The 27899-nt window shown below is 48.1% G+C and overlaps 3 protein-coding genes across 3 annotated transcripts; 1 reads left to right on the forward strand and 2 right to left on the reverse strand.

The window, feature by feature from the left end:
- The first annotated feature begins 1862 nt into the window (after nucleotides 1-1862).
- TUBB1 (tubulin beta 1 class VI) lies at nucleotides 1863-7014 on the forward strand. The gene is made up of 4 exons (XM_036420163.2): nucleotides 1863-2036; nucleotides 4552-4660; nucleotides 5567-5677; nucleotides 5796-7014. The coding sequence occupies exons 1-4, from the start codon at nucleotides 1980-1982 to the stop codon at nucleotides 6872-6874; spliced, it is 1356 nt and encodes a 451-aa protein (XP_036276056.1). The 5' UTR covers nucleotides 1863-1979; the 3' UTR covers nucleotides 6875-7014.
- Nucleotides 7015-10302: 3288 nt separating this feature from the next.
- On the reverse strand, nucleotides 10303-14658 carry ATP5F1E (ATP synthase F1 subunit epsilon). The gene is made up of 3 exons (XM_036420186.2): nucleotides 14501-14658; nucleotides 11935-12061; nucleotides 10303-10455 (listed from the first exon to the last, which is right to left on the reverse strand). Exons 1-2 carry the CDS (start codon nucleotides 14530-14532, stop codon nucleotides 11938-11940), a joined length of 156 nt encoding a protein of 51 aa, XP_036276079.1. The 5' UTR covers nucleotides 14533-14658; the 3' UTR covers nucleotides 10303-10455; nucleotides 11935-11937.
- Nucleotides 14659-16408: 1750 nt separating this feature from the next.
- Nucleotides 16409-25624, reverse strand: PRELID3B (PRELI domain containing 3B). The gene is made up of 6 exons (XM_036420183.2): nucleotides 25456-25624; nucleotides 21269-21437; nucleotides 20017-20106; nucleotides 19541-19611; nucleotides 19312-19414; nucleotides 16409-17738 (listed from the first exon to the last, which is right to left on the reverse strand). The coding sequence occupies exons 1-6, from the start codon at nucleotides 25485-25487 to the stop codon at nucleotides 17619-17621; spliced, it is 585 nt and encodes a 194-aa protein (XP_036276076.1). The 5' UTR covers nucleotides 25488-25624; the 3' UTR covers nucleotides 16409-17618.
- Between the last annotated feature and the right edge of the window lie 2275 nt (nucleotides 25625-27899).

Below are 27899 nucleotides of genomic sequence, written 5' to 3' on the forward strand. Positions count from 1 at the left end.
GAGAGAGAGAGAGAGAGAGAGAGACACCCAGGGACTGAGGGGAAGGTCAAGGTGCTCCAGGAAGTCACAGGGGAGCAGCTCTGCAGTCTGGGAGTCTGTCGGAGCCTGATGAGCAGGGGAAGGGGGGAGGTCAGCAGGGGGTGGGGGAAGAGGGCGCCCAGGGAAAGGGAATGGGGTGACATCCATGAGAGCTGAGGGCCTATTTTTTTCATTTGTGAAAAGTACTGCCGGACACCGCACACTCCTCCATCTTGAATGTGCACTTTCTCCTCTTTACCTTTGAGGGGGCGTGGTTTGCACCAGAGGCGTCTGTGAAGCCTGTGGTCGTTGAGGTTTGAGCAGAAGGAACTTCCCAACCCGAGGAGTGCTCCCCGAGCTCATCCCACACCCTGTGGGGAAATGCACCTGCTGTCACCAATGAGCCACCCTGGCTCACCTCTCCCTGTATCACATTTTATTGTGCTGCCTAAATGTTTGCGACTAAATTGCTGGCCTGGTGACTCTTGACCTGAGTGCGTCACAGTATTTCCTAAAAACAGGATTCCTGTTTGTGTAAGCCCCAGGCCCGGTCACATGGAGCAGCTCTAACACGGACACAGTGTTATTGAGCAATGTGTGCCATCTATGCCCCCGACTGTCCTGGGGCGCCCCACAGCACCTTTCCCGGCCCAGGGTCATGGGGCTTCTTCGGGACAGCGGCAGCCAGAGCAGCTCTCGTGCCAGCCCCTGGGCGACAAGCCCTCCTTCCCCACCTCTGGGGTTTGCTTCCAGTGGACAGCTCAGGTCCTTCCTGGACAAATGCCTTTGGGAGGATTAAAGGCTATTTACCTCCACCTCCCTCTCCCTCCCCCCCAAGTCCATTGTCAGCAACTTTTCTCTGCCATCCCACGGATCCCGTCTCAGGCTGCCCAGGCCGGGAAGTACACAGGGCTTAGGAGCCAAGGGTCTGGAAAGGCCCAGGAGGCAGGACTGACCCCTCAACCGACATCACCTGTCAGGTCAGAGGCTGGAGGACAGGGGCCGGGGCCTCTGGGCTGATCCACTGCAGTCCTGCTTTTGGATCCACATCCTGGGGACTTGGCTTCCTAAGTCAGTCACCCCCTGGGAGAGCTCCGGGACTCAGGCTGCCGGCACAATCTCCTCCATTCCCGAGCCCCCAGCTCCCACAGTGTGCGGGCATCAGGCAGGTGCCGGTCGGTAGCTGTCCGCTGATGAGGGCCCGCCTCGGGCCCGGGCAAAGACCGAGAGAGGCTTCCAGATGCAGGAGCTTGCTGGGGACAGTTGCACATGAGCGGGGGCTTCAGGACTGAGGTGTGGCTCTGCCTGCACCCCCAGAGCTCTGAGCTGTGGGGCAGGGCTGGCTGTGGGGAGGGGAGCCAGAGCCTAGTTTTGCAAGTGGCTTGCTGAGAGCTCAGGGAAGCATCTGAGGATCCGGCAGAGTGGGTCCATCCTCTGCTGCCCTCGGCTGGGCCTTCGCCAAATGGAAATGTGGGTGGGCGTCCCTGAGCCCTGGAGCACTCTTGGTTTGCTCAGGGAACCCCTGGCGGGCAACGAGCCCCAGAAGCAAGACAAGAGCAAAGGGGACAAGAGAACCAGGGCTCGAAAGGGTGATGAGGGGCCAGGCTCAGTCGTCATACCACATGCCTCACCAGCCGGTGCCGAGCATTCATCTTGAAAGCCCACCCCTGGTGCTGGGCCGCGGGCACTGTGCACAAGGGCAGCCTTTGGTCTTGAACTCTAGGAAATGACCGGGCAATATTCTGCGCGGGCAGAGGAAAAGAACACCCCCTTCCTTAGGATGATCGGCAGAACGCGGGGGGCTGGGCCGGCCTCGGGCTGGACACACCCTTGGGTCACACTGCAGGGCAGCCGGTCCCATCCCTGCGAGGACCAGTCGTGCTGGGTTCCCACTGGCGAAGGGTGTCTCTCCCAGGGCCTGAGGACTCCGTGAAGACCTTGCCCTAGGGCACAAAGCAAGGATGCGTGAGATTGTGCACATTCAGATCGGCCAGTGTGGCAACCAGATCGGATCCAAGGTAAGGCGCCTTCACTCCTCGCAATGGCTTCCCCACGGGGCAGGGGCAGCCGGCCGATCGCGCTTGCTGGGCGTTTGATTATTAAACGGTCTCTAATTAGACTCAGGAAGCAGCACAGGCGTACAGGGTTAATTGAATTCATGTTAATTTTGTGGAGTCTCTTGTGTACGATACACATCAACTATTTTTACTTTTATCATCCTTAAGCAATAAACTTTTGATATCTGAAAATAGTAATTTGTCTCCAAACAGTTTTCCAAGGTTTGTTGGGAAACTTTCAATACCATATCTCGAAGCTATCTTTCCCTCCCCTTTAGATTATAAAGTTAAAAGGATCAACAACTGCTGTTCCATTTAATATGCAACAGGAAAGTAAACGGTAAACCTCCAAGGTTTGTGCCCAGGAGCAATAAGAGTTAAAATACATGCTCTGGAATATAAGTGAGTTTTTCTCCTCCTCCCCCTCCCCCCCAACATTTTCTACAAAGGACGGGGCTCAGAGGGTAATGCTAGGAAAACACTGAGAGCGCCTGGTGCCTCCAGCCCCCACTGGAAGATGACCAGTCCTATGGTCCCCTATTGTTCTCATTGCTGTTGTTAAATTACCTTTACAATATGAACTGTATTTAACCCGACTTTAAAATGTTAAAAAACAAAACAAAACAAAAAAAAACTGGTGAAAGACAGCATAAAACTTACCACCTTCACTATTCTCCCCCTTCACCTTAACTATTTAAAAGGGTGTCTAACTCAGTGCCTCTTGCAAACCTGAAACTCTGCTAAATGGTAAGCCTGCATTCCTCTCCCAGCCTGGCCCCTTGTCCAGGTCCCTCCTGCAGGCTGTCATCAGCATTTGTCCTTTATGTCATGAGCACAAGTCCTCAGGCTCATCCAGGCTATCGCAGGTGACTGGATTTCCTTCCTTTCTTTTTAAAAAAAATCCCCCTCGGAGGACATTCTCGTTGATTTTTGAGAGGAAGGGAGAAACATTGATGTGATCAACACCAACCGGTTGCCTCCCAGAAGCCTCAGACTGGGGATCGAACGAGCAGCCTAGGTATATGTCCTGACTGGGAGGTGAGGCCACAACCTTTTGGTGCACCAGACGATGCTCCAACCCACGGAGCCACCCCACCAGGCTCCTTCCTCGCTTAAGGCTGAATATCTGTGTGTGGCTGGACAGCATTAGTGACCCTCATCCCTGATGGACAGGGGCTTTCTCCACCGTCTGCCGCTGTGGGTGCGGCTGCTGGGCAGAAGCCAGTCTTTGGACAAAGACGCTTGCTGCTCGAAGGGAAGCATCGCCCTTCCCCACGACAGTGATAAGATGTTCACCCTGCGGCCCGCGGGGGAGGCCCCGCCCCCCTCCCTGACGCTGGGAGATAATGTGGACGGAGGCCCTGGCTCGGGAGAGCCAGCAGTGCAGATAGGGGCTCAGTGCTCCCTCCATAACTCTGGGCAGAACCGCAGCTGCTACTTAGTATTTGGTCCGTAAGAACTGCATTTGTGGTGTCATAGGACTTAACTTTACTGACTCTCCCCCACCCTGGACAGTGCTGGTTACCTACTGCAAATAAGCCCGTGGCCGGACAGGGCCACCCTTCACAGGGGGTGGCTGGGAAAGGCCGTGGGGACGTGAGCATAGGTGTGCTCGTTGCACGGGCCCATGGGCTTCCCCAGGGCAATGAAAGAAGGCGTCCGTAACTGTTTTTATCCGAGAGCGAGGCATGTGTCTACATTGTTAAGTGCTGTGTGTGACTGGTATGATTTTGAACTGTGTGCTCACCTGATCATCAGAATGCCCATTGCTTGCATCGGGCAGACTAGTAGATGTCCCCGTTACAGGCTTTTGGGTGAACTTCATGAAAATAAACCTCCAAAAGGAAGTGCGATATTACTGTGAAAGCAGCTAAGGGTTCAGTCTGTTTTCATTCTGCAGTCTATACTTCATTATTATTATTTATCAGTCCTCACCCGAGGATATTTTTCCATTGACTTTTAGAGAGAGTGAAAGACAGAGAGAAATACCGATGTGAAAGACTCACATCAATTGGTTGCCTCCTGCATGTGTCCAGACCTGGGACCTTTCAGTCCGCAGGCCAATACTTTATCCACTGAGCCAAACCAGCTAGGACTGAGAGTCTATACTTTACATGCTTGGAGCACTACAGGTGAAATTAGAGCTACACTGATGGGAAATTCTAAACAGCTTTAATGTCTACAACAGCCTGAATTTAATCAGAGCAAAATCCAACGCAATGCACGTTGCAGTCCATTTGGGGAATTCCGGTGGGTATGGGAAGCGGTCTTCAGATGCAGCTGTGGTAGAGGCACAAAGCAGAGTCACGGCGGCGGCGAGGATTTATGAAAAGGACCAGCAGCATGTGTTGGGGAGGGACAGGCAGGGAGACCCAGGGGGGCAGGCCCAGGGCACCCCCTGTCTTCCTGTCCAGCTGCAGCCAACACAGCCTTTTCCGAGTCCCTGTGCGCACTGACCACCCTCCTCTGCTTCCAGTTCTGGGAGGTGATTGGTGAAGAGCACGGCATCGACCCAGTGGGGAGCTACGGCGGGGATTGCGCCCTGCAGCTGGAGAGGATCAGTGTGTATTACAACGAGGCCCACGGTAAGAGGCTGTGCTCCGGAGCAGCCAGTGCTCACAGTGCTCACAGGGACCACAAGGTGTCCATGGGCACTTCCGCAGGACGCTGAGTGACGGCTCCCCAAGCCCGGCTCAAAGAAGTCATCAAAGAGGGGGGGGGGGGGAGGGCACAGTTTAAGCACCAACCTTCCCATTTGGATTTTAAATAAAAACCAGCAGCATTTCTAATAGGAACAGAATCTTTGTCCTTGGCAACGTAACACAACAAATCAATAATAGAAAAGTGATTTTTAAGGCGCTTTGTAGATTTGGCTGTTGTTAGGGTCAGGATGTGATTGCAAATCTCTACCAAAGAGATACCAAATCTCTACCATTTTTTTGGGGGGGGGGGGTAGGGGAAGGGACCAGTATCACAAGGTTCTATTTTGATGAAACATAATTTTTATTTTATTTAAAAAATATTTTTCTTGATTTCAGAGAGGAAGGGAGAGGGGGAGAGAGATAGAAACATCAATAATGAGAATCACTGATCGGCTGCCTCCTGCACGTCCCCTATGAGGATGGAGCCCGAAACCCAGGCATGTGCCTTTGACCGGAATCGAACCAAGGACCTTTCAGTCCCCAGGCCGACACTCTAGCCCACATGTGTCAAACACAAGGCCCGCGGGCCAAATCCGTCCCGCCAGGCCTTGCAATGTGGCCCGCACCGCGCTGTCATCACTGCACTCCGCTGCGTTTCCATCACAATGACAGTTTATGAGTGTTCAGTAAACCATTCGGCCCGCGATTTAGGCTGGATTTTAGATTTTGGCCCCTTCTCTGATTGAGTTCGACACCCCTACTCTAGCCACTGAGCCAAACTGGTTAGGGCGAAGCATTAACTTTTAGAAAAAAACAAGTTCGCTGACTCCTCCCGATCTTTCTGCCCAGGTAAGAAATATGTGCCCCGAGCCGTCTTGGTGGACCTAGAACCTGGGACGATGGATAGCATCCGGTCTAGCAAATTGGGAAGCCTCTTTCAACCAGACAGCTTTGTCCACGGTAGGTTTTTCTGGAAGGTTCCATCGGGACGAGAGAAGGATGCCTGCTAACGGTGTCCTCCACTCTCCACCCTGTCTCCTCTCCCTCTGGAGAGGTAACCACGTGTCCTCTGCCGCAGGTAACTCTGGGGCTGGCAACAACTGGGCCAAGGGCCACTACACGGAGGGAGCGGAGCTGCTGGACAGCGTCCTGGACGTGGTGCGGGGCGAGAGTGAGGCCTGCGACTGCCTGCAGGGCTTCCAGATCGTGCACTCGCTGGGCGGGGGCACCGGCTCAGGCATGGGCACGCTGCTCATGAACAAGATCCGGGAGGAGTACCCCGACCGCATCCTCAACTCCTTCAGCGTCATGCCCTCGCCCAAGGTGTCGGACACGGTGGTGGAGCCCTACAACGCCGTGCTGTCCATCCACCAGCTGATCGAGAACGCCGACGCCTGCTTCTGCATCGACAACGAGGCCCTCTACGACATCTGCTTCCGCACCCTGAAGCTGACCACGCCCACCTACGGGGACCTCAACCACCTGGTGTCCCTGACCATGAGCGGCATCACCACCTCCCTCCGCTTCCCGGGCCAGCTCAACGCCGACCTGCGCAAGCTGGCCGTGAACATGGTGCCCTTCCCGCGCCTGCACTTCTTCATCCCCGGCTTCGCCCCGCTCACGGCCCAGGGCAGCCAGCAGTACCGCGCCCTCTCGGTGGCCGAGCTCACCCAGCAGATGTTCGATGCCCGCAACGCCATGGCCGCCTGCGACCCCCGGCACGGCCGCTACCTGACGGTGGCCTGCATCTTCCGGGGGAAGATGTCCACCAGGGAGGTGGACGAGCAGATGCTCGGCGTGCAGACCCGGAGCAGCAGCTGCTTCGTGGACTGGATCCCCAACAACGTCAAGGTGGCCGTCTGCGACATCCCGCCCCCGGGGCTGAGCATGGCCGCCACCTTCATCGGCAACAGCACGGCCATCCAGGAGCTGTTCACCAGGGTGTCGGAGCACTTCGCGGCCATGTTCAGGAGGAAGGCCTTCGTGCACTGGTACACGGGCGAGGGCATGGACATCAGCGAGTTTGCGGAGGCCGAGAGCAACCTCCACGACCTGGTGTCCGAGTACCAGCAGATCCAAGACGCCAAAGCCGGCCTGGAGGAAGACGAGGAGGTGGTGGGGGAGGCAGAAACCGAGGCAGAGGATAAGGAGGGCTGACCGAGCGCGGCTGGCTGGGAGCGGCCCTTCACACGAGTGCTCTGGGCACAATCCCAAGGCTGCTCCGCTGAGCAGCACCGAGAACCACTGCTCACAGCCACTCAGCGTTAGCTCAGCCACAGGCACGGGCACGGGCAGGGGCAGGGTATGGGCAGGGGGCGGTGGGTCGGGTGGGGACATCACTGATGGCTTCAGGGTCTTCTCTGGCACTGTATTCCATGCACTGCCTGCACTCCTTTGAACAGTAAAGTGAATTTATCACAAAGTACTCCCTTTGCCTTCAACTGTTTACTGTGTGGACAGCACGTGCGGGCAGGACAGCACATGACGTGTGGGGATGAGGGTACCTCGTCACTGTCAGCAAGGAGGTGCCCCTGGGCTCTGACTCGGTATCCCGGGCTGTGAGGACTCCGCCCAGCACCCTCTCTCACGCTTGTTGGCTTCCAGGAAAGCCAGGTGACCAAGTGGTATTGGGGAGCCACACAGCTGAGGCAAGTGAGTCAACACCCACCGGCAAGTGGGGTAGTCCCTGTGCCCAGCGCAGCCACTGGCTGGCTGGACAGGAAGGCGAGGAAAGTGCGGGCCCAAACCCAAACCACAAACGACAGCCAGAACTTAGGGGCACCAGTCCGCTCCTTGTTGCCAGCTTTCCACACACATCTCCCATTTCCGTTCTTACTAGGGTCAGGCTCTGGGACCCCGTCGCCCACCCTCCTCGGGTCCCTCTGAAGGCTACTTTGGAATGGCCTTCCCTCTCCCACCCTGTCACCACCTTCCGAGCGCCGGCCAGCCCCGTGCACTCAGGAAGGGCGGGCGTGGGCGAGGCGGCGTTCCTCTCGGTCACAGAGGACATCATCTCATCAGGGGGCTTTTCTAGCTCAGATTCATTTGCAGAAGTTGTCATAATGTTTGCAGGATGACACAGCTTTAACCATCACATGGTTTTAATCTGCTCTCATTGCAACAGGACCAAACACATAAGAGCATAATCAAATGGCCTGTAACTTAATTACAGCTTACCTATTTCCAACATACGCTGCGGCCCTGAGGGCCTAAGGGCTTAATGGCCCACAATTACCCCGGAGCTCTACCTTGTTTGCTGCACGGACAGCCGGGTTCACTTGCAGGCACAGGGTCTTGCTTCCTGATTTGCTTCCATAATCTGCAATAATAATGAGGAGCAGGTGCAGGCAGGTTCGGGGGGCTAGGAGGGGGAGATGGAGCTCCTTCTGGGAAACATTACTTTTCACAAATGCATCAAAGGAAATGACTGAAATTGCCAAGAGGAAATTAAAGTCTTGAGGTCGGCAGTATAGCAAGCCTTCTATTTACAAAACGAAAAAAAAGTTTTAAACACTCTCTACTTGAGGTTCAAGAATCACTAAAAACACAATCAGATTGAATAAGAAGCTGCACCTGTAAGCTCTTACTTTGAAGTTAGGAACTTCCTTAGATGCTAAAAAGTCATACAACCTGTGATTACCTAAGAATTCATACTCCTGCTTCCTCGAGCACTTTCCTCCTCAAGTCTAAAAAGGCAATTAAGTGGATGGGAGGAAGGATATAAATCTAAATTAAAAAAAAGACTTCTGCTGACTTATATTACTATAAAGATTTTTTGTTTGCTCAATAGTAATCATTAAACTATAAAGAAATTCCATTTTAAATGGCTCAATTGCTTTATTTCAGACAAAATAAATTGCTTTTCTTGGAGTCTAACCACCTAGACTGATTAATTTTAGCTAAAAATACTTAAAAATGCATCTCACCAGCCTACTCTTTCGTATGGTGGAAATAGATTAAAAAAACAAAAACCTAAAAATATAGAAACCAGAAGAAATCCGTTCTCTGATTTTGAAGAGCCAGTTTCTTTAGTAGTATGGTTGCTCCGGTGACATTGGTCTCTGAGACTGACATAGTAGAATCGGAATTTTAGAGTTTGTCCGATGCCTTCACCTCCCACCCTAGAGCACTGCAAGAGATTAAGAACAGCCCCAACCATCCCAACCAGACTAAAATACCCACAAGTCCATCTGATCGGGCCCCTGGTAACCTGGACAGTCCTGCAAGCTACCCAGCAGGGCTGGATGCAGTTTATTTTTCAATCACAGAGAAAGAGCCTTAGAGACTCTTTGCTGGCAGTAAATTTATCTTCTATTCAGTTCCTTTAATCCTTGCCATGTCAAAAGCCCTGTCTCTAAGTCTCACCTCCAATGATCACATTTGCCTCCTTAATAAATGACTCATTTCTAATTACTTGGCTGGAAATAATTTAGCTCTCTGCCAGCCAGTTACTTTGTCTGGTTATAAAAAAAAAGGCCTCAAGGCCTCCTGAGTCACCGACTCATGTTTGTATGAGCGACGCTTCCTAGTCCCTCCGTCATCCAACATCCCAGGTGCCTGGACAGCAGGGGAACAGCCCGGGGCAAGGGCCACAGGGTCTCTGCGACCCCAGCCCCGCTCTGCCCCTGCCCGGCTGCTGCCAGCATGCCCTGTGCTGAGAGTTAATTAAAACCTACAGGTCAAGTGTCCCAGGGGCAGGGAGTCTTCTCCATGAGCTGAGAACAAAGACATTTTCTGGGTTCCTTCTTGGCACTGCTAAGTGGCCCTGATAAAATTAATATTAGCTTAAGTGCCGTGGTGAGAACTGGTCCCAGTGCACGAACTGAACCGTGTTTTAAAATTTTCTGTTCAAACTTAGTTCTCTGTTCTCCAAAAACAATTAAAATGAAGCAGTTAACTCTGCAATGAAGTTTTACTCTCCAATTGCTTCCAAGTTTCAAAGAAATATAAAAACAAAACACTTGCAATAATTCTACAACCATAAATATTTAATGACTAAATGAGTCACCTCCCAAACACCATCTAACTGTTGTAATCATCACCCCGAGACTGCAGTTAGGAGCCTTGGATTTAATTTCAGCTTGGCCATTAGCTCCATAAGCTGGTGAGTGAGGCTGTGCCTCATTTCCTATGAGCAATATTCCCAGAATGTACAGATTCATCCATCAGACCAGGTTTTAAGTGCACAAGAAAAAAAGGAAATACAACTTAGTATTTTTCTTCTAATCGAGGACTTTAGCAATGATTTTTCTTTAAGCTACTGGCCAAGCAGCACACACCACAGACCCCTGCCTGCACCAAGCGGGGTGCTGGGAACCACCCAACGCGGCTCTGACACGACCCCTTCGATTCAGAGATAAGGGCAGTCAGGGCCTAATGACAGCGTGTCAGTTAATGTCATGAAAAAGAGTACTTTCTATTCCGAGACACTTTCACACTGTTTCCTGTATCTCTGTGGTCACTGGGTATGAAAGCTGCTTCCCCTACTTGAGACACCTTAGTCCCCAGGGTCCCGGCCCAGTGGTGCATTCAGCTCCCACGAAGGAAGAGAAAAAGAACAAGTCTGACAGAAAAAGCACAGCAGCCTGAGGGAAGCACGTTTCACTTTATTGGCATTGTCAATCCATCCATAAGACAGGTGTTATTTCCCCCGTGAAGTGAGATCCTTCTCAATCTGCATAACCTGTGCCCACACATCTTCACCTTGAAAATGGAGCACTTCAAGCTTCAGGCAGGGTCTGGGGGGAAAAGAAAATGCAGAAGTTGCTAGTCCTGTTTTCTTGAAAAGCCAACACGAATGGATGCAAAAACTCTCTAAGGCTCTTTCTTTGTGATTGAAAAATACCCTGAACTGATAACTGAATAAATAAACTCTGCATCTAACACGAATGGGAAATAACCTCCTTACAGTGAGTTATGTAACGTAACTGTGGCTTCAGCTCACTCGGCTGGTGAGGAGCTTTGGCTCTCGGCAGGGCCTTAGCGGAACAGGAACTTATTCCCTAAGTAAAACCAAACACTTGCCTAGCAATAAAGAAATTACTTTGCCTTTAAAAGACACTGAAACCCTCTCTGCTGATGGACATGTGGAGAGTGGCCTGGACACTGTTTCCTGACCCAAGGATATCTCAAGGTCATGGGAGTGAGATGCGGGGTTTGGCAGGCTGTGCTGCAGAGCAGGGCTGTAATTTGGTGAGTTAGCTCACTGTTAGGAATAAACGCACCCCACACAAAACCTGGTCTCATTGCTCAGAATTATGAGATTACACAGAGAGCCCTTAGAAAAAGGACTAAACTCAAAACACTGTATCTCTAGACTGGTAATAAAATATTTACTAATTCAAAATGAAAATGAGAAGTGCTTAGGGAAGACAGTTTCAATAAGTAAAATTGCTCATAGCCACAAGCTGCCAAAGGATTAATATCCATCACATTTCCCTGCTACTGCGGGTTGGAAGCTTTTTAAAAAGCAAAACAAGAAAACAAAATCTGGAAAACATCTCTCTTGTAATTTACTTCACTTATCTTTGAAATAACAATGTTCAAAAAAGTGGTTTACAGAGCAAATCACTTTAGAAGCTCAGAGCACAAAAGTCTGACTGATCAAATGTACAAACTGTCTTGCGCTGTGCAGAATGGAGCTTATCACTGCCAGCGTCTTCGGAGAAGTGAAATGGCCAACACCTCGGAGAGCAGAGCGCACTGGGCAGAGAAGGCTCCCAGAGGGTCTTGCAACTTCTACCGCCTGGTCAGTGGCAGGCCCCTTGCCTGCACTTGCAGCCCTTCATTAGGCAGTGATTTGTGAGAACATTAGCAGGTGTGGGGGAAACAAAAACACAAACAATAATTTCTCAAGCTCCCGAACTCTTATGTAACGCCAACAGCAATTACAAAAATGGGGAGTTTATCCTCCAGATTATTTGACTTTGTGCAAATGAAACAATTTTAATTAAAATAAGATGGATCTCTGCCTAAGCACTACTAAAGGAGCTGAAAATCAATGTGCCAATTACTTCTGCTTGTCAGGGCCCCAAACAACATTCTTTGACTTTGCCAAGGGACTTGTATAACCTGTATGTATAAGTTATTATCCCACTAACTTCTACATGGACTAATTGACCAAAAGTGGGACAAGTTCAAAAGTAAAATTACTTTTTTTTTTTTTTAAGTATTCTCAAAAAATAAGCTGCAACTCTTCTAACTCAATCAGAACTTACACATTATTCCTTCTTCACTTTCACAATTTTGACACTGCTGCCAGAAGACTTCTCGGCACCTGCTTTGAATTCAGTTTTCAGTGCATCTCTCACCGCTTTTGCACAGATCTGGGAGTAGCGGATGTAGCTGGGAGAAAATGAGAGACAATATAGAGTTAATTATCAAGGATCCAACCAGATTGGTGTGCAACTGTTTTTTTCTCCCTATATTTTTAAATTTGGTTTGAGGGTACATTATTATAGAACTGGATTCAGAAATGACAATGCCAACAGGAATCCATGCAAAGAAAAAGACTAGGAAAAAATGTACCAGAGTCTTAACTGGAGTTAGGATGGGCGGGCTTTAGTTTTTCTACTTTATATTGTTTCCCCCTCTTTAGTACATATTAATTTAAAATAAAAGATGCGCCTAAACCGGTTTGGCTCAGTGGATAGAGCATCAGCCTACGGACTGAAAGGTCCCGGGTTCAATTCCGGTCAAAGGGCATGTACCTTGGTTGCCGGCATATCCCTAGTAGGGGGTGTAAAAGAGGCAGCTGATCAATGATTCTCTCTCGATGCTTCAAGCTCTCTATCCCTCTCTCTTCCTCTCTGTGAAAAATCAATAAATTATATATTTTTTAAAAAATCCTTATAAAAAAATAAATAAAATAAAATAAAAGATGCCTAGCCTGGCTGGTGTGGCTCAGTGGGTGAACTCGGCCTATGAACCAGGAGGTCCCTGTTCGGATTCCTGGTCAGGGCACATGCCTGGGTTGTAGGCTTGATCAATGATTATCTCTCATCACTGATGTTTCTATCTATCCCTCTCTTCTCTCTTCCTTCCTGAAATCAATAAAAATATATTTTAAAAAATAAGATAATAAAAGATGCATATATTTTTTAAAATTCCACAACATAGGAAACAGACCAAAATGTTAATGGAATCTATAACATGAGGGATTCCCCCCAATCTCTCTACTTAAAACTATTTTTAAAAATATATTTTTTTATTATTTTTTTTAAAAATATACTTTATTGATTTTTTACAGAGAGGAAGAGAGAGGGATAGAGAGCTAGAAACAACGATGAGAGAGAACCATCGATCAGCTGCTTCTTGCACACCCCTACTGGGGATGTGCCCACAACCAAGGTGCATGCCCTTGACCAAAATCGAACATGGGACCTTTCAGTCCGCAGGCCAATGCTCTATCCATTGAGCCAAACCGGTTTCAGCTCTACTTGAAGAAACTTTTTCTATTATTCTGACAAGGTAAAGTATGTATAATTAAAAGAGAAAAAAAAGCTATTTTAAATTACAAGTTCTCCCACTGATTATTTAAAGGTTTTCCCGAGAATATTGGATCCTGCTTCACAATTTTGCCATTAAACATACTTTCCAATCAACGTTTCCAAATTTAACTGCAACAGTCCTTTGAGAGTATCATCAATTCTAGCAAAATATCTAACAGCCTGCTTCCTGTTTGGTAGATGGACTCCCATCAACATCTTATTTTCAAGATGTCAGCTCACTTTGTACACTTTTTGAAAACAGGAAGGGGAGTGAGGCGAGAGTGATGTTGTCTATTTTTCTCATGTTTTCAGATTAGGGTGTTTTTTGTTTTTGTTTTTTGCCAAGAGGTAGGCATTCCAATGCCTGCTTCCACTCTTACTAACTGGGTGACCTTCAGGCTGTTCAATCTTTCAGCTCCTTTATTAGCCCAGAGAAACAATAGAATAAAACAGACATTACACTCGCCCCACCTGTGGGTGGGTGGAAGAGAGACAATGTTTGAAAAGCATGAATCACCCCTTCCCGCACATAGTAGGTGCTTAATAAACGGTACCCATTCCTAGAACTATCCTCCCAATTCTGCAAAACTCTGCGTGACCTCCCGAGGGTCACGTGGGCTGCTCAGGTGTCTCACAGGCCTGTACCCACAGGCCCACTAGAAGGTGCTACTCTGGGCAGGTGCGCAGGTGAGAGGTGTGTCCTGGGACAAGGTACTGCACTGGGCTGGGTGGCAGCCAGAGCACTCAGGTGTGACGGGACACAGAAACCAGACAGGGTCTTTCCCGCCACACCAGATGCTCTGTCCTCAAATGGGTTCCGTCTTGGAGCGTCCATGAGCCACCACCACCTGTACGCAGGGCTCTCTGCAGGTAAGAGCAACGGAGTTAATTTAAAATAAAAGTAAAAAGTGTGCACCATTGAAAAGAGCCCCGATTTGATCCAGAAAAGGCTAACTGTGGTCACACACGGAGGACTGTCCCCCATTCTCCCAGCTCCCAAGTTTTACGTCCCTTTGACACCCGAGTGTCCTGAGAAGGGCAAAGGGCCTGCGCTGAGCCGCCGTCTCTGGGGGGGAGGGACGGGCGTCGCGCAGGAGCGGGGCTGCACCCCAGGCGGGCGCACAGGCGGCAGCGCTTGCGGCCCCCACGGGGCTGCGCCCGCTTCCAGCAGCGCCGGCCCGCCCCTCACCCCAGAAGGCCGCCATCTTGAGCGCGCTCGCCTCCCGACCCCCACGCGCCCGCGTGACCTCTGACCCCGGCCGCCCCGCGCTCCCCTCCCGAGACCCGGGCCCACCTGAGTCCAGCCTGTCGCCAGTAGGCCACCATGATGCCGCGAGAGGGGGGATAGTCTGACCGAACCGTGAGGACGCCTCAATGTCGGCTCTGCGCGCGACCCAGCTGCCGGAAGGTCAGGCCTGAGAAGCGGAAGGGGCGGGGCTCAGGGCCTGCCAAGCCAGCCGCTCGGTCCCGCGGCCTTTTCGAACAGCTTCCGCGGTCCCGCCGACTGGCACCGGGAGCCAATGGGAGCGCGCGGCACGCGCCGTGACTGCCAATCCCCGGGCAGGCTGGCCGGCTACGCCTCGTGATTGGCTCGGCGGGTGATGAGCTTGCGCCCCGCGGGCTGCCGTAGTACCAGGGCTTTGGGCAGCAGAGCTGGAGGGAACGCTAGGCCGCGTGGTTTTTTGGGATGGGAGACAGGAAGCTGTGGCCAGTGTGGGGAGCACCCCAGGAGGGAGGGGGAAGAGACTCCAGTTTCAGGGAACAAGTGGCCAGCCAGGACATTTCCCCAAGTCTTAGGAAACCTGTGCTGCCAGCAAAAGGGGGAGAGCCCCAGACACCTGGAAAACCCTTTTCAGCACCACCAGTAGAGACTCATCCCCAGCACGGAGCTGGGATACAGCTGAGACAACTAAGTGTATTTAAGAAATTATAACCAGACCTTCCGGTGTGACTCAATGGTTGAGCATAGACCTATGAACTTGGATCAGGTTTGATTGTCTATGACTCTATTCCGTCAGGGCACATGCAGGGGTTGTGGGGGCCTACAGGAAGTGGCTGACCAATGATTCTCATCATTGATGTTTCTATCTCTTCCTCTCCATCTGAAACCAATAATATAAAATTAAAAATGTATTAAAAGAATTACAATCAGGAAACCCACATAGTTTTTATTAAGAAAGGTTCTTCATTAGTGTAAAATCCACTTTTAATATTAAATAGGATTAGATGCTCCTAACCCAAGAGTCTATTCGGTGAACACTTCAGTGTAGTCCTCTCAAATGTATTTGCTTGCTGTGCATCTCTATCTTTACAGGTAAAAGCCACAAACTACCAGCGATTTAACTGGAAGGAGTAATTACACAGGAAAACAAAAATTTAGAGAATTTTATCATTAGCTGTCACTAAAACAAAATCAAACAAAATAAAACTTAAACCTTTTTATCATTAGTGCATCATTACACCTTTTTCAGAACAAGTATAATTTATAGAAATCATACAAGGCAACTTTTAATTATTATATTATTGATTGTAGAGGAAAAGAGATAGAAACATCAATAATGAAAGAGAATCCTTGACCGGCTGTCTCCTGCATGCCCTCAACTGGGGATCAATTTGGCAACCCAGGCATATATTATACCTTCAACCAGAATCAAACCTGGGACCGTTCACTCTACAGGCCGACATCCACCGTGCCAAACCGGCTAGGGCATACAAGGCAACCTTTAATAAAAAATCAGTGCTTCACAATGTTTTGTTTAGCTGAAATGTTATTTCAATTGTAAAAACCATCTCTGGTTACAAAAATAATAAAAAACCTTATTGAATTTCACTTGCTTTTACAAATGCCCCAAGAAGTCTAAGCTAAACAATATTTTTAAGTAGAAAAACACTAGTTTTTAAATAGTTTGGTATGCTATTTCTGTGGTTTATGTACATGTTACCTGGTTTCTTTTTTTCCATTTTTTTTATTAAGGTATTATGTGTGTACATGTCTTACCATTGCCCCTCCCACTCCCATACATGCCCTCACCCCTCAAGAGTTTTGAGTGCATTGGTTATGCTTATATGCATGCGCTCAAGTATTTTTACTTGGTTTCTTTTAAAGGAAATCTGATTAGAAGTTGATCACATCACATTAAGCACTGTAAAATAAAGGCAAGAAGCTAATCACCTTTTAACAAAAATACTCTATAAGCAACAGTTGCAAGTATCAAAGATATTTTTTAATGGTTGATAATTAACTGCTACAAAATATGAAACAAAATACATTTCTGGATTGTTTTTCTGAGTGCAGCGGCCCTGTGGCTCCCAAAATGAGGATTTCCCCATAAATAAAAGTTGCAAAGTAATTCATGTAGTGGTTATTTTAGGCCAATGCCTGCTTCTCTCCCTCCCCACCCCCCCATCCCGTCAGTGGCACTTATTATTAAAAACAATAGGTATCTGGGATTTGTACCCCAGATCAAGACATCATTTGGGCAATTTCAAATGATGTACAGCTCCTCATGTAAAAAGATGTTCTATGGTCACAATTACTTAAAAAAAGTAATTATATCCAAATAACCTGGCAGATCATGTTTTAGCAATTACAAAACCATGATTCTGACACATGGCAATTTTACAAGTTAGACAAATGTGAAATGCTAAAAGATTTGAACAGCTTCTCTTCTGTTTAAGTTTAGAGTGCTAAAAAATTTGATAATGACTTTATTTTTTCAGTTAACATAACCGGCTCACAATACAGCATATAGGTCATAAAGTACAAATCCTCAGAAGATAATTCTCTTCGCTAAGTTACAAAACTTTGGCAAGTCAATACAGTACTCTTTCATAGAATAAAGATGCAATTACTTAAGTGATAATTTTAACTCCAAAAATGTCATTTAAGTACCAAATTAAAACAGTGGGTAATGGTGGCTTATAGCAAGCAGAGCACGGCCTTTTATAGAAATTTATATCTTAAAACTATACAATTTCTCCTGTGAAAGTGAGATCCCTCTTGAAGTTCCCCACAGCAGAGCAATTGTGTCTATTCAGAGGCAGCTCTGCTTTGTCCTGGGATTGGTCCAAAGCCAGGTAGAGTTCCAATGCATGAAAGGCTTTAAAATTCAACCTGAAGACTGACTATGCTAACACAAATTTTTAAGTACCTTTCAAAAATTGTTAAATTCTCACTTAACTATGGAATCTTCAAAACCAGAGTCATTTCAAACAACACTAATAATTCCAGATGCTCCCTTTTATTTAGAAACATCGTACCTCCTTGCTTTGATCAAGTCACATACCCTTTCTTCAGCTTATTAAAAAAAAATTCTACCTAAAATAGTTTTTTAATGTATTTTTTAAATAACAATAAATATAATGCCAGTTAGTAGAGATCTAGGGGACCGGGTGCTGTATAACAACTTTCATCATTTCTCTACAAATGCTGCTGCTGCCATTGGCGTCCTTATGCTTCCTCTTGCTGAAGCCGTCAATTCTTCAATCTCAGCATTTAATTTATGTATTACCCATTCCATTGCTTCTCGACCCTAAAAAAAAATCCAATACATTTATTGTTACCGAGAGCAAAAGCATCTAGCAAATAAATGGAACACAAGGAAGTAGCGGGGGCATTACAAGTCTAACTAAACCACACCAGGATAGCTGGGACCGGTTTGGCTCAGTGAATAGAGGGTCAGCCTGCGGACTGAAAGGTCCCGGGTTCGATCCAGTCAAGGGCATGCACCTTGGTTGTGGGCACATCCCCAGTGGAGGGGTGTGCAAGAGGCAGCTGATCAATGATTCTCTCTCATCGATGTTTCTAACTCTCTCTTCCTCTCTTTGAAAAATCAATAAAAAAAATAAAAATAAACCATACCAGGATAGATCTTCTTCCTGATGTTATTTACCAAATAAATGCCTTGAGCAATTGATTTGCTCCATAAACTAATTTTTATTCTGTATGCAAAAGATGTCCTCCAAAGAATATATAGTCAAGTGACAGTGATATTTTATTATTATATTTCATGATTAGAGTAGTGACCTTTTAGGGAGTGAAAGCCAATCCCCCTTTTTCTTTTTATGTTTGTATTTTAAACCAAAGTCCTATGTAAGTGCTAAAACAAAGATTTAAACCAAAATCCCGAGAGATCTGGTCCCTGACTTCCTCAACCATTTTCTCCTGGCACACTATGCTCCATGCAGTTCCGCTAGGAACAGCAGCAGCACTTCACTTTCCTGTCTCAGGGCCTCTGCACACTCACCTGTCTGAAGTGCTCCCTGCGCGTGCCTCACAGCCATCACACCCCTCATGCAGCTGCCACCATCACTCACGGAATACACATTAAACACTCTTATACCTTCCTGCACTTTTCCTTTTATAATGAATGATATGCTGTGCAATGAATGTTGCCTTACTTAGTTCCACATTTTTTAAAATTTCCAGATGCATCTCCAGTCTAGCCTAGTATTCTGTCTGGAACAAAGCAGGCATCTATGAGTATCTTCTCATTGCTGAATGAATACATGAAGTGTCTTAGAACAGTGCACTAAGCATCCTTTTCTCTAGACTTTGTTTGAATCATGTGTTCTCAATGGGGCAAAAATTAGCTGGGTTGGTGGAAAAAAATCAACCTTTTTTTATGCATAAAGTATTATCTATCCATTAACTACACAGGATAGGGTGATCAAAAAAAAAGAGTGTAAATTGATCTGGGATGAGGGAAATTATAAATGAAAAAAGGTTGAGAATTGGTGCTTTAAATGACACATGGTAACATGTAATCAAGTATTTCCCACATGCTGGGCCCTGGGTCACACACTTTCCATGTTATCTCATTGACTCTGTCATGCCCAGCCCTGTGAGATGGGCAGCTAACCTCCACTTCATAGATGGTAAACTAAGGCACAGAAAGGTTAACTTAACTGTGCAAGCTGCTAAGATTAGAGCTTGGGCCCGACACCCAGCTGTGCGGGGCCCTAGAGCCTGTGCAGGTACAGCTCACATGGATTCTCATTGTATCATAGCTGAAAATCGGCTTGTGAGGAAAACACATGCTCACTGCCAAGCTCTTCCAAAGACAAAACCCAGGAATAACAGCAACCAGGGGCAGCCTCACGTACTTTACTAGCGTTTGAAGATATCGTGCTCGCCATCAGCCCTTCCAGATAACTACTGAGGCTGACTCCTTTGACAGTGATGATGGCCTCTTGAGTCAAAACAGTTCTAGAACAAAACAAATTCACAGTTTCAGAATGATCTAACTTTCATTAAAAAAAAAAAAAAAAAAAAAATTGGTAAAAAAATTAAAACACCTGTAAAATAAGTTTGTTAAAACATTTTTTTACTTACCTTTCTGGGTCCTGAGGATGTGGTTTATATATAAGTCTCTCATCTACTGAAACCATATTTGTAAATGAAATCTATAGAAATTAAAAAAAAACTCAGTTCATGTTGGAAACAGGATTGAAAACATTTCCAAAATTAATTCACAAACCCAAATCTTGCAAGTATACAGAACAAGAATAAACCACTTTGATAATACTGTGTAGACAGAATTTAAATTTCACATTCATTCTTACTTTTTATAAAAAATAATAAATGCGACAAAAGCAGAATCCCAAATCATTTTATTGAGTGCTAGCCCCTAGAAATGCTAAGTAGGCTCACTGAGTGGGGAGGCTAAGCTGCAAAAAGGCAAAGGCAGCAGAGCATGTGAGCGCTGACTGCCTAAACGCCCACAGAGCTAGATTCATCTCTTCAACACTAAGAGTGACAAGAACTTAGGCCAAATAGTTTAAAATAAAACAAAGGAAGCCAAAACTTACATTAGTGGATTTAAGTTCCATTGTTTTCTCTACAGGATCAACTACAGAATGTTCTTGCACATATGTTTTGGTTCTTGCCGCACCAATCAGCTAAATAAAACATCCACAATTAGTAATCAGAGGAGGAAGGATTGTATCAATATTTTATTTGAAAGTAAAATGTGTTAATGTCTTGAGCCAAAAATCTGTTTCGTAAAAAACAAAACAAAAACCATGAGGCATCAGACAAAGGTCAGAAAGGAGGCCCATCTGATACCAGAATTTGCCCCCATGGATAAGATGAGACTCCCCACAACAACCCCCATCCCCCAGAGGTAATGAGCAAGTAGCCCATGAACGTGCCCCAGGGAGGAAGGATGCTGGGCCTGCCAATGACAAAGGAGCAGGGGCTGAAACATGGGACTCAGAGGGTCTGGGAAACATGGCATCTGGAAAAAGGAGTGCTCGGACTACCAGCCAGCATTTTCTTAGAGCCATCCAAAGGAGAGGGTGCAATGGCCTTTTTTCTCCAGACAGGAAACAGCCATGTCATGAAGGAGGACATCACTCCCCGTGCCCTGACCCCAAGCCAACCACCCAATCTCCCTCATTTCTGGGCCCCCGTTACCTAATGCAGTGGTTTGCACAAAGGAAGCAGCCAGTGCCTTCCTGTTGAAAACATTGTACTTTCGTTTTCTGGGTGGACCTGCCTTCTAGAAAGGGAACTTCTATTGAAAGCTGGGTCCACTTGTCATACCAGTTTCCCACACTATAAACTGGCATTCCAGTTTCTTGCTGGTTAAATCGAATCACTAAAGCCTGCTTGCTTGAAACTGAATAGAATTACGTTTTGAAATGTAAGGAGAGGAGGCCCAGATCTTGGAACAATGTGGCAACAGGAAGTCTAAGAAAATGCACAAACCACCACTGACCACACAACTGTCAGCTAACAATCCCCACCAAACCATTACTTCCAAATCTTGCTGTTGGTCTCAATTTGCTGGCAAAAGCAGGAAAAGTAGGATATTCCTCATTTTAAACTACAGAGCATTAGCTGGCTTCCTTCAGAAAGTTTTATCAGGTGCCTTCATGAAGACTGTAATAATATTTCCAACTCATTATACACTCATAACTCAAGTTTATTATAATACAATTTGAACTGATGAAAAAATGACATTCAGAATCTGCTCCCACGGCCTATTTGAAATTATAATGTGGTTTGGAAAACTTCTCCCCAGCAGTCACGTTTCTGCAGGAATAAAGACACACTTACAGATTTCACAATGGAAGGCAGTCCCCACTCCGTGCTGAGCAGTCTGTGGCTGTGCAGTTTTCCAGAAGGATCTACATGTCTGTCCAAAACATCGACCCCAACCACGCTTGGGTTCATAGGGTTTGGGTATTTCTGCATTGCGGCCGTTGTGACAGTTTCCCAAGGGTGGCTGCGACATAAAGCACAATCAAACACTCAAAAATATGCCTTTAAATTAAGCATTTTATAACCCATCAAATTATTCTTTGCAATTGAAGTTTAATTTACCTAGGGAAAATTTTCTCAAAAGATAACTTTAGGGACTCAACCTAAATTGTAAAAATATACATTTAGTCTTTTTTTCAGCACAGGTTATATGGCACAATTAATTTCTATAAAGATTAAAATAGCCTACAGAGCATCACAGTACAGGTTCTTAAAATAATCCTTCCTATTTACCCATGTAAATTTTGTTTCTAAGAACCAAATTCATAAAAATTATATTCTACAGAATCAAGCAGTAAAAATTATACCATTTATCTTTTTGTCTGACCCCAATTACATGAAGCTATAAAGTAACGAGAATAAAGAGTTTGTTTGCCTTGTAAATTTTTAGTGATTACAAAGATTCAAAACATTACTGACTTAAATGTCATATTAAAAATGTATTTTTCTCTACATTAAGGTAATAAATAACACTGTCCCCCTCCAGTTAATCTTGATCCATTGCTTTGCTCCAAGGAGTGATTCTGATTCGTTTTGAAAAGATAATAAAATGTTTTTAAGATGTTCCTAATATACTATTTCTTAAAATAATAAGATTTGCTTATCTCCTAGGATGTTAATGGAACTTGCAGCATCTTTATCTCTTGAGAAAGCACATGTGCCTGGTAATTCAAATGTGATGTACATTTGTTCACTCTACAACTTATGTGAATAGGAGGTTGTACACAAGACATCCTTTTCAAAGGAGCCCTCATTAACTACACTATGAGCTTCTTTGGAGGTTCTAGCAGGGGAGGGCAGCTACCCTTGACCAAAGACCGGTCCTCTCCTCTTGGGGGAAAGTCGTCCTCTTTGACCGAGCGCGCAGCTTCGGGAGGGACGCACATGGATCGGTGAGGGAGGAGGGGGACACCCGCCTAGCCAGCCAGATCAGCCGAATCAACCCTGGCGATCAATGGGGTGACAGATATCGCAGCCAGATCGCCCTCACATCCAACTACACTGACTATGAAAGGTGACGTAACTTTCAGAGAACCATGTCTGACAACTACTTTACATCGACAGAAGGAAAAAATCTCAAAATCCTGGACAACCAGTGACATTATTTGTAACCGGAGGCCTGGTGCACAAAACTTCGTGCACTCGGGGAAGGAGGTGAGGTGAGGTGTGTGTGTGTGTCCTCTTGCCCGGATTATAATCACAATCCGGGAGCCCTTGGGGGACGTCCGACTGAAGGGAGAAGACCTAAACCGTAGTCTGGCCTCCCTCTGAGGAAGGCAACCAGCGGGCTGATCAGGGGATGGGGCTGCCTGGCCCCACCCCCCATTGCCTGGTTGCCACTGTCCGGCAATCACCATTCCCTCCCTCTGGCCACTGGCATCTGCCCTGGCGCTGCCCACTAGCCCTCCCGCCCCCAACCAGTCATTCATTATATAGGATGTTTTAGTTTTTGCTACCATATTAAACAAATGAACCTCATTCTGTTTTTAGTATCAGGCTTTACTCAGCAATCAATGCAGTTATATTAAGTGGAGCTATTTTATTAATCTAAATAGCCCTAACAAATAGGAGTGATACTATCTAAAATGCAAATTGGACAAACCCTTTCCCTGGCTCCATCTAGTCCCATACCATGATCAGCTAGTTTCCTTGCACTTAACTCTTTCCCTCATCCCCTCAAAAATAAATAAATAAATAAATAAACAAACAAATTAATTAATAATTGCATGGCTTTGGAGTGGTTACACAGTATCTGTAATTTAGTCCTTCTCTCCTCTGAGCCAACTTGAAAACAACCTTGTTGGCTTGAACTAAGATTGCTTTATGAAGTAGAACTAGCTCAAACATTACAAAGGAGGCCTACTATGATGCACAGTCTTCCTACAATGAATTTTAACTGTCTCGATGTAATTATGTGATAGGATCTCACATTGGAAAATATTCATAGCACCAAAGGGCAGTCTGGAGAACTGGGTGGTGAGATACTGACCTGTCAATTTCTTTACCTATAAAACGAGGGGAGAGACACTGCACCTCCACTGAAACAACAGATTCTTCCAGTCCTAAGCTCAGTGCCTGGTAGGTACGTGGCGGCATTCACAGCTGTTGAAGGAGCCAATGAATGACTTCACAACTCGATGCCAACCACATGCTAGGCCTCAGGAGGAAGTGTGGGACCCAAAGCTGGGTGCGACACAGAGTGACGGCTTAGACATTGTTATTAGATTGGATCATCCTTAAGTTCGATACATAGGGAGTGATCTAAGATTTTTGGGAGATAATGACTTTAATTTCAGAAACGCTGAGTTTGAAGAGCCTGTGGCACAGGTGAGTAGAGATGTCTGGTAGGACCTGAAAATAAGGATGTGAAATTCAAGACCAGCTGGAGCCCAACGTATAGATTTTGGAGCCCCAAGTGTGTACAAATCAGCAGGGCTCTGGATGGGAAAGCCCTGAGTATGTGGACAGAGTAGGAATCAGGACTTCTCCCAGGACATGTACAGCTTTTACTTGAACATGTCTCTCTTCTGGGAGGAGAGCCCCACAGCTTTCCTCAAATCTCAGAGAAGTCTGTGGCAAAAAAAAGAAAAAAAAAAAAAAGAAAGAAAAAAAAAGAAAAAAAAAAGATTAAGAATCACAGATAAAATGCTAGACAAGAAGGCCAACAACAGAATCTTATTGAATACCGATACCAAACGGGTATGTTGGAAACATTACAGAAAAAAGGGTGGCAAGGGGCTGGGAACAAGCCAGGGAACAGAGTGTTAGGGAAGATGGAGAAGGATATTCTAAGGAGGTACGGTCCCAACGATGGAAGCATGTAAACCTGGAAGAGGATCACAAGGAAGAAACCACCCCTGGTCCCAAGGGCTGAAATGGAGCAGTGAAGAATGTGTCCTGGTGGAAGAGTGTCAGAAAAGACGACAAACTCAGGGTCTCTGGCCGCAGAACGATAATAAACTATTAAGGAAAGAAATCTTCCCTGTGATTCTAACATTCCACGGGTTTCCAGGACCCAGCGGGCTCTTGAGTAGGTAAGAAGTTTACAACTTTTTTTTTTTTAAACTGCCCTTTGAAATACTGTTGATCCAATAAACTAAAACACACTGTAAAGCTATGAAAGCTAAAACGATGTGGCTCGCCAGCAAGATGGTGGAATCCAGCAGACAGCTCAGAAAGGTTCACCGGCGTGCTGGGCGGACCGTCCGTCTCATTACACGTGTGGCTCTTCCGTCCGTGGGGTCAGAGCCCCAGGAGGACATTTAATCCCAGCACCCATGGGCTTAAGGCCCCTTCCTTCCGTTAGGGACATTCCGGCGAACCCAGAGCAGTCCCGGCAGGGCCTCCGAGGCATCCCGCACCGGCGGGCCCGGGCGGCCTGGCCGACCCCTCGCCCTTCGCGTCCCCGACGGGAGGGGCCGAGGTCACGGCTCGCAGGCGGCAGCGGGCACCGCGGCCTCCGACCCGGGCAGCTCCTCCCGGCGCCGCGCCACCGGAAGTGTGGCCTCCAGGTCGCTGCGCTCGTCCAGTCACATTCCGACGTGAGGCTCCACCCAAACGGCGGCGGGCCGTCCGGGGCTCTCGCCCCCGTCCCCACGCCCTCGGGGTCCCGGGCCGCGTCCTGGGCGCGTCCCGGGCTTTGGGAACCGGGGATACCGACTGGGGGTCGCTCGCCGAGTGCCGTCCAGGAACTCGTGTTCGGCGGCGCTCCGCCCCCGGGGGCCGGCGCAGGTGCAGCGCCCCTGGCCCCCTCCCGGCGGGGCCTGGAGGTCCTGGGGACCCGTTCCCGGGGGCCGGGCCGCGCGGGCGCCCCCAAAGCCCCATGGGGCTCACGTCCAGCGCCCCAACTCGGCCCGACGCCGGGAAGCTTCCTGAGGGCCGCCTCGACCTCGCTCCCACTTCGGGCCCAACCTTCTCCCCCGCCCCCACACACCACACAGTGCCCCGCGCCCCCCACCGCTCGCCCCACGCCCCAAACTCACTCAAAGACGTGCTCCGACGTCCAAATCTTCATGGTGCCGGCGGCCCGCACGCTGTCCCGCGGCGCAAAGAGGCAAAGAGGCCGCACAGGCCCCCGCCCTGCCCCCTCGCCTCCTCGCCTCCTCGCCGGCCGCGCAGCGCGCACGCGCCGTCGGGCCCGACGCCAGGACGTCCCGACGCCGAGCCCCGCGCCCTATCCCGGCCCGGGACGCCCGGCTCCGCGCGCGGCGCAACCATGCCCCGCCCCTTAGCGCCGGGCGCTCGCGTCGGCGCAGTGCGGGCAGCGCCGCGAGCCGCGCCGGCCGAGGTGCTGCGCAGGCGCGGCCCGCCCCCTCGAGGGAGCGCTGACCTCTGGGCAGAGTTGGGTCCGGCCCAGCCGATTCCCTGGCGCAGCCGCCCCGCCCGCGGCCGGCTTCTTCCCGCCCCATCCACCGTCACCTGGCGGGCGTCGCGGGGCCCGTTGACAGCTGCCGTCAGACGGAGGTCGCGGACAGGCTGTCGTGTTCACTTGAGTAGTCAATGTTCTTGGCGCCCATGAGCAATCCCTACCGCCTCCGTCTCAGCCCGTGCCTTTGGGGCTCCAGACTCAGCCAGCCGGCCTGCCAGTCACCTCTGCTCTCCACCTGCCCTCCCAGAGGCCATGACCTTGGATGGAAAGAAGACAACCGGACAACGAGGAGCTAACAGACAATATGACTGATGTTTGAACGAAGGCTCCAGGGAGGAGCATGGGTGCTGGGGGGAACAGATGGGGACGCTTCATGGCCCCGCGTTAGAGGATGGCCTCATCTCAGAAGTCACCCTGCAGAGAGGCCTTCCTTGTCACCTTCTCCAGCAGATGCCACCCCTGGTCCCCCATCGCAACGCCTGCTGCATTGTTCTTGGTGGGCACTGCACTCTCAGAGATCATCTCTGTTCACCTGCCACCCAACGGAAGCCCTTGAGGGCAAGGATCCTGCCTGTTGTGCTTAACACTGATTCTCTGGACCTTGCCCATAGGAAAGGCTCAATGATTACTTATTGAAAAGCAAAATAATCAATAATTATTTGTGGGATAAATTAATTACTGAAGCAATCTGGTTTGCCTGTTTAACTTCCTTTAGACTGTAGGGCCTGAAGGGCGAGGCTCCTGTCAGAATCGTTCAATGATCCCTTACATAATAGTGTACCTACATAATAATTTTCGTTGCATGATTGAATGGATGACTAAGAAGTGAGGGGGCAGGAGGCAATGGCACGTGGCTCCACCCACAGAGGAGCCTGGTTCAGTGGACAAACGGCCTGGCCCTACTTTCAGGATAAGCCCTTCCTCTCCTGACGCCCCTCTCCCTCGCCCCCATCCGACAACCTTGAACCCCTTCAGAAATCTGACACTTTAAGTGATGGCTGTGGTGGAAAATCTTTACATCTGGTTACTTAGAAGCTAGTTAGAAGCACTGACTCATTTTCTTAGCTCAGTTGATTGTTAGAAACAAAAGCCAGGTTAATTTAGGAGGGAGAATAATCTTAAAAAAAAATAGCTGACATCCTTTATGTGGAAAAAACAAAAATTATATTAGGCAGGAAGGAAGTAAAATGGTTGGCTAGTTGCTAAGTATAATTTGTGGTACTCAGGACTTAAAAAGACCCCTACTGTACTTAGCGTGAGTTTTTGGGGAGGTAATGCTTTGAAGCTTGCTGAGAGTGCCTCCGCCATGATTAAGACGTAAAGTTGGTATTGCTGGTTGTTAAAACATCAGCACAGAACAGCCTGTCCCTGTTATTCCTGGCCCTCCATGGAGCATTCACCATCCAGGATTCCTGCTCGGATTCTTTTACAGAATGTTGTTCTGCCCTCCTTCTCCCCCCAGCTCAAGATTTTGTGAAAGTTAAGTGACACCTGTCTTCTACCCATACTGTATCAGTCAGTTTTACTTACCCCATCTGGAGTGATGGGCATGGAAGGATGAGGATCTAGGACCCACTCATTTTTTCTGTGTGTCCCCAAGGTGGGAACGATATCACCTTGTATGGCACTTGCGATTGGAGAGCAAGACCTTTACATGCATTATCTCCTGGAGACTCATGACTCATTTAGAATCACCCAATGGAGTAAGCGGAATGGCTTTTAGGTGCAACAGGTCAGATAACTTGGATAATCAGGTCAGTAACTTGGAATTAAGTAGGTGACTGGCTCTTATGGCCCTTGCTCTAGGATGACACAGGATTCCCCAGATTCCCATGCCCTTCCCTGGGTGGAGGGAGGGAAGAATGCAAGTGTGGCTCCTGCTGGCAAGGACCTTTGCATCTGGCTGAGGCGCCAAGACACAATCGGAATGGCTACAAGATATTTACAGCAAGGGTTGGCTCGGTGTTTAGAGCAGAGAGACCCATGACTGGACTGCAGTCCCTTTGTGCATGTTGGTGGGCCGAGCACCCTCCTGGGCCACAGAGAACGCTTTGGCTG

This window comes from Pipistrellus kuhlii, unplaced genomic scaffold (assembly GCF_014108245.1).
Source record: "Pipistrellus kuhlii isolate mPipKuh1 unplaced genomic scaffold, mPipKuh1.p scaffold_m20_p_63, whole genome shotgun sequence".
NCBI lineage: Eukaryota > Metazoa > Chordata > Mammalia > Chiroptera > Vespertilionidae > Pipistrellus > Pipistrellus kuhlii.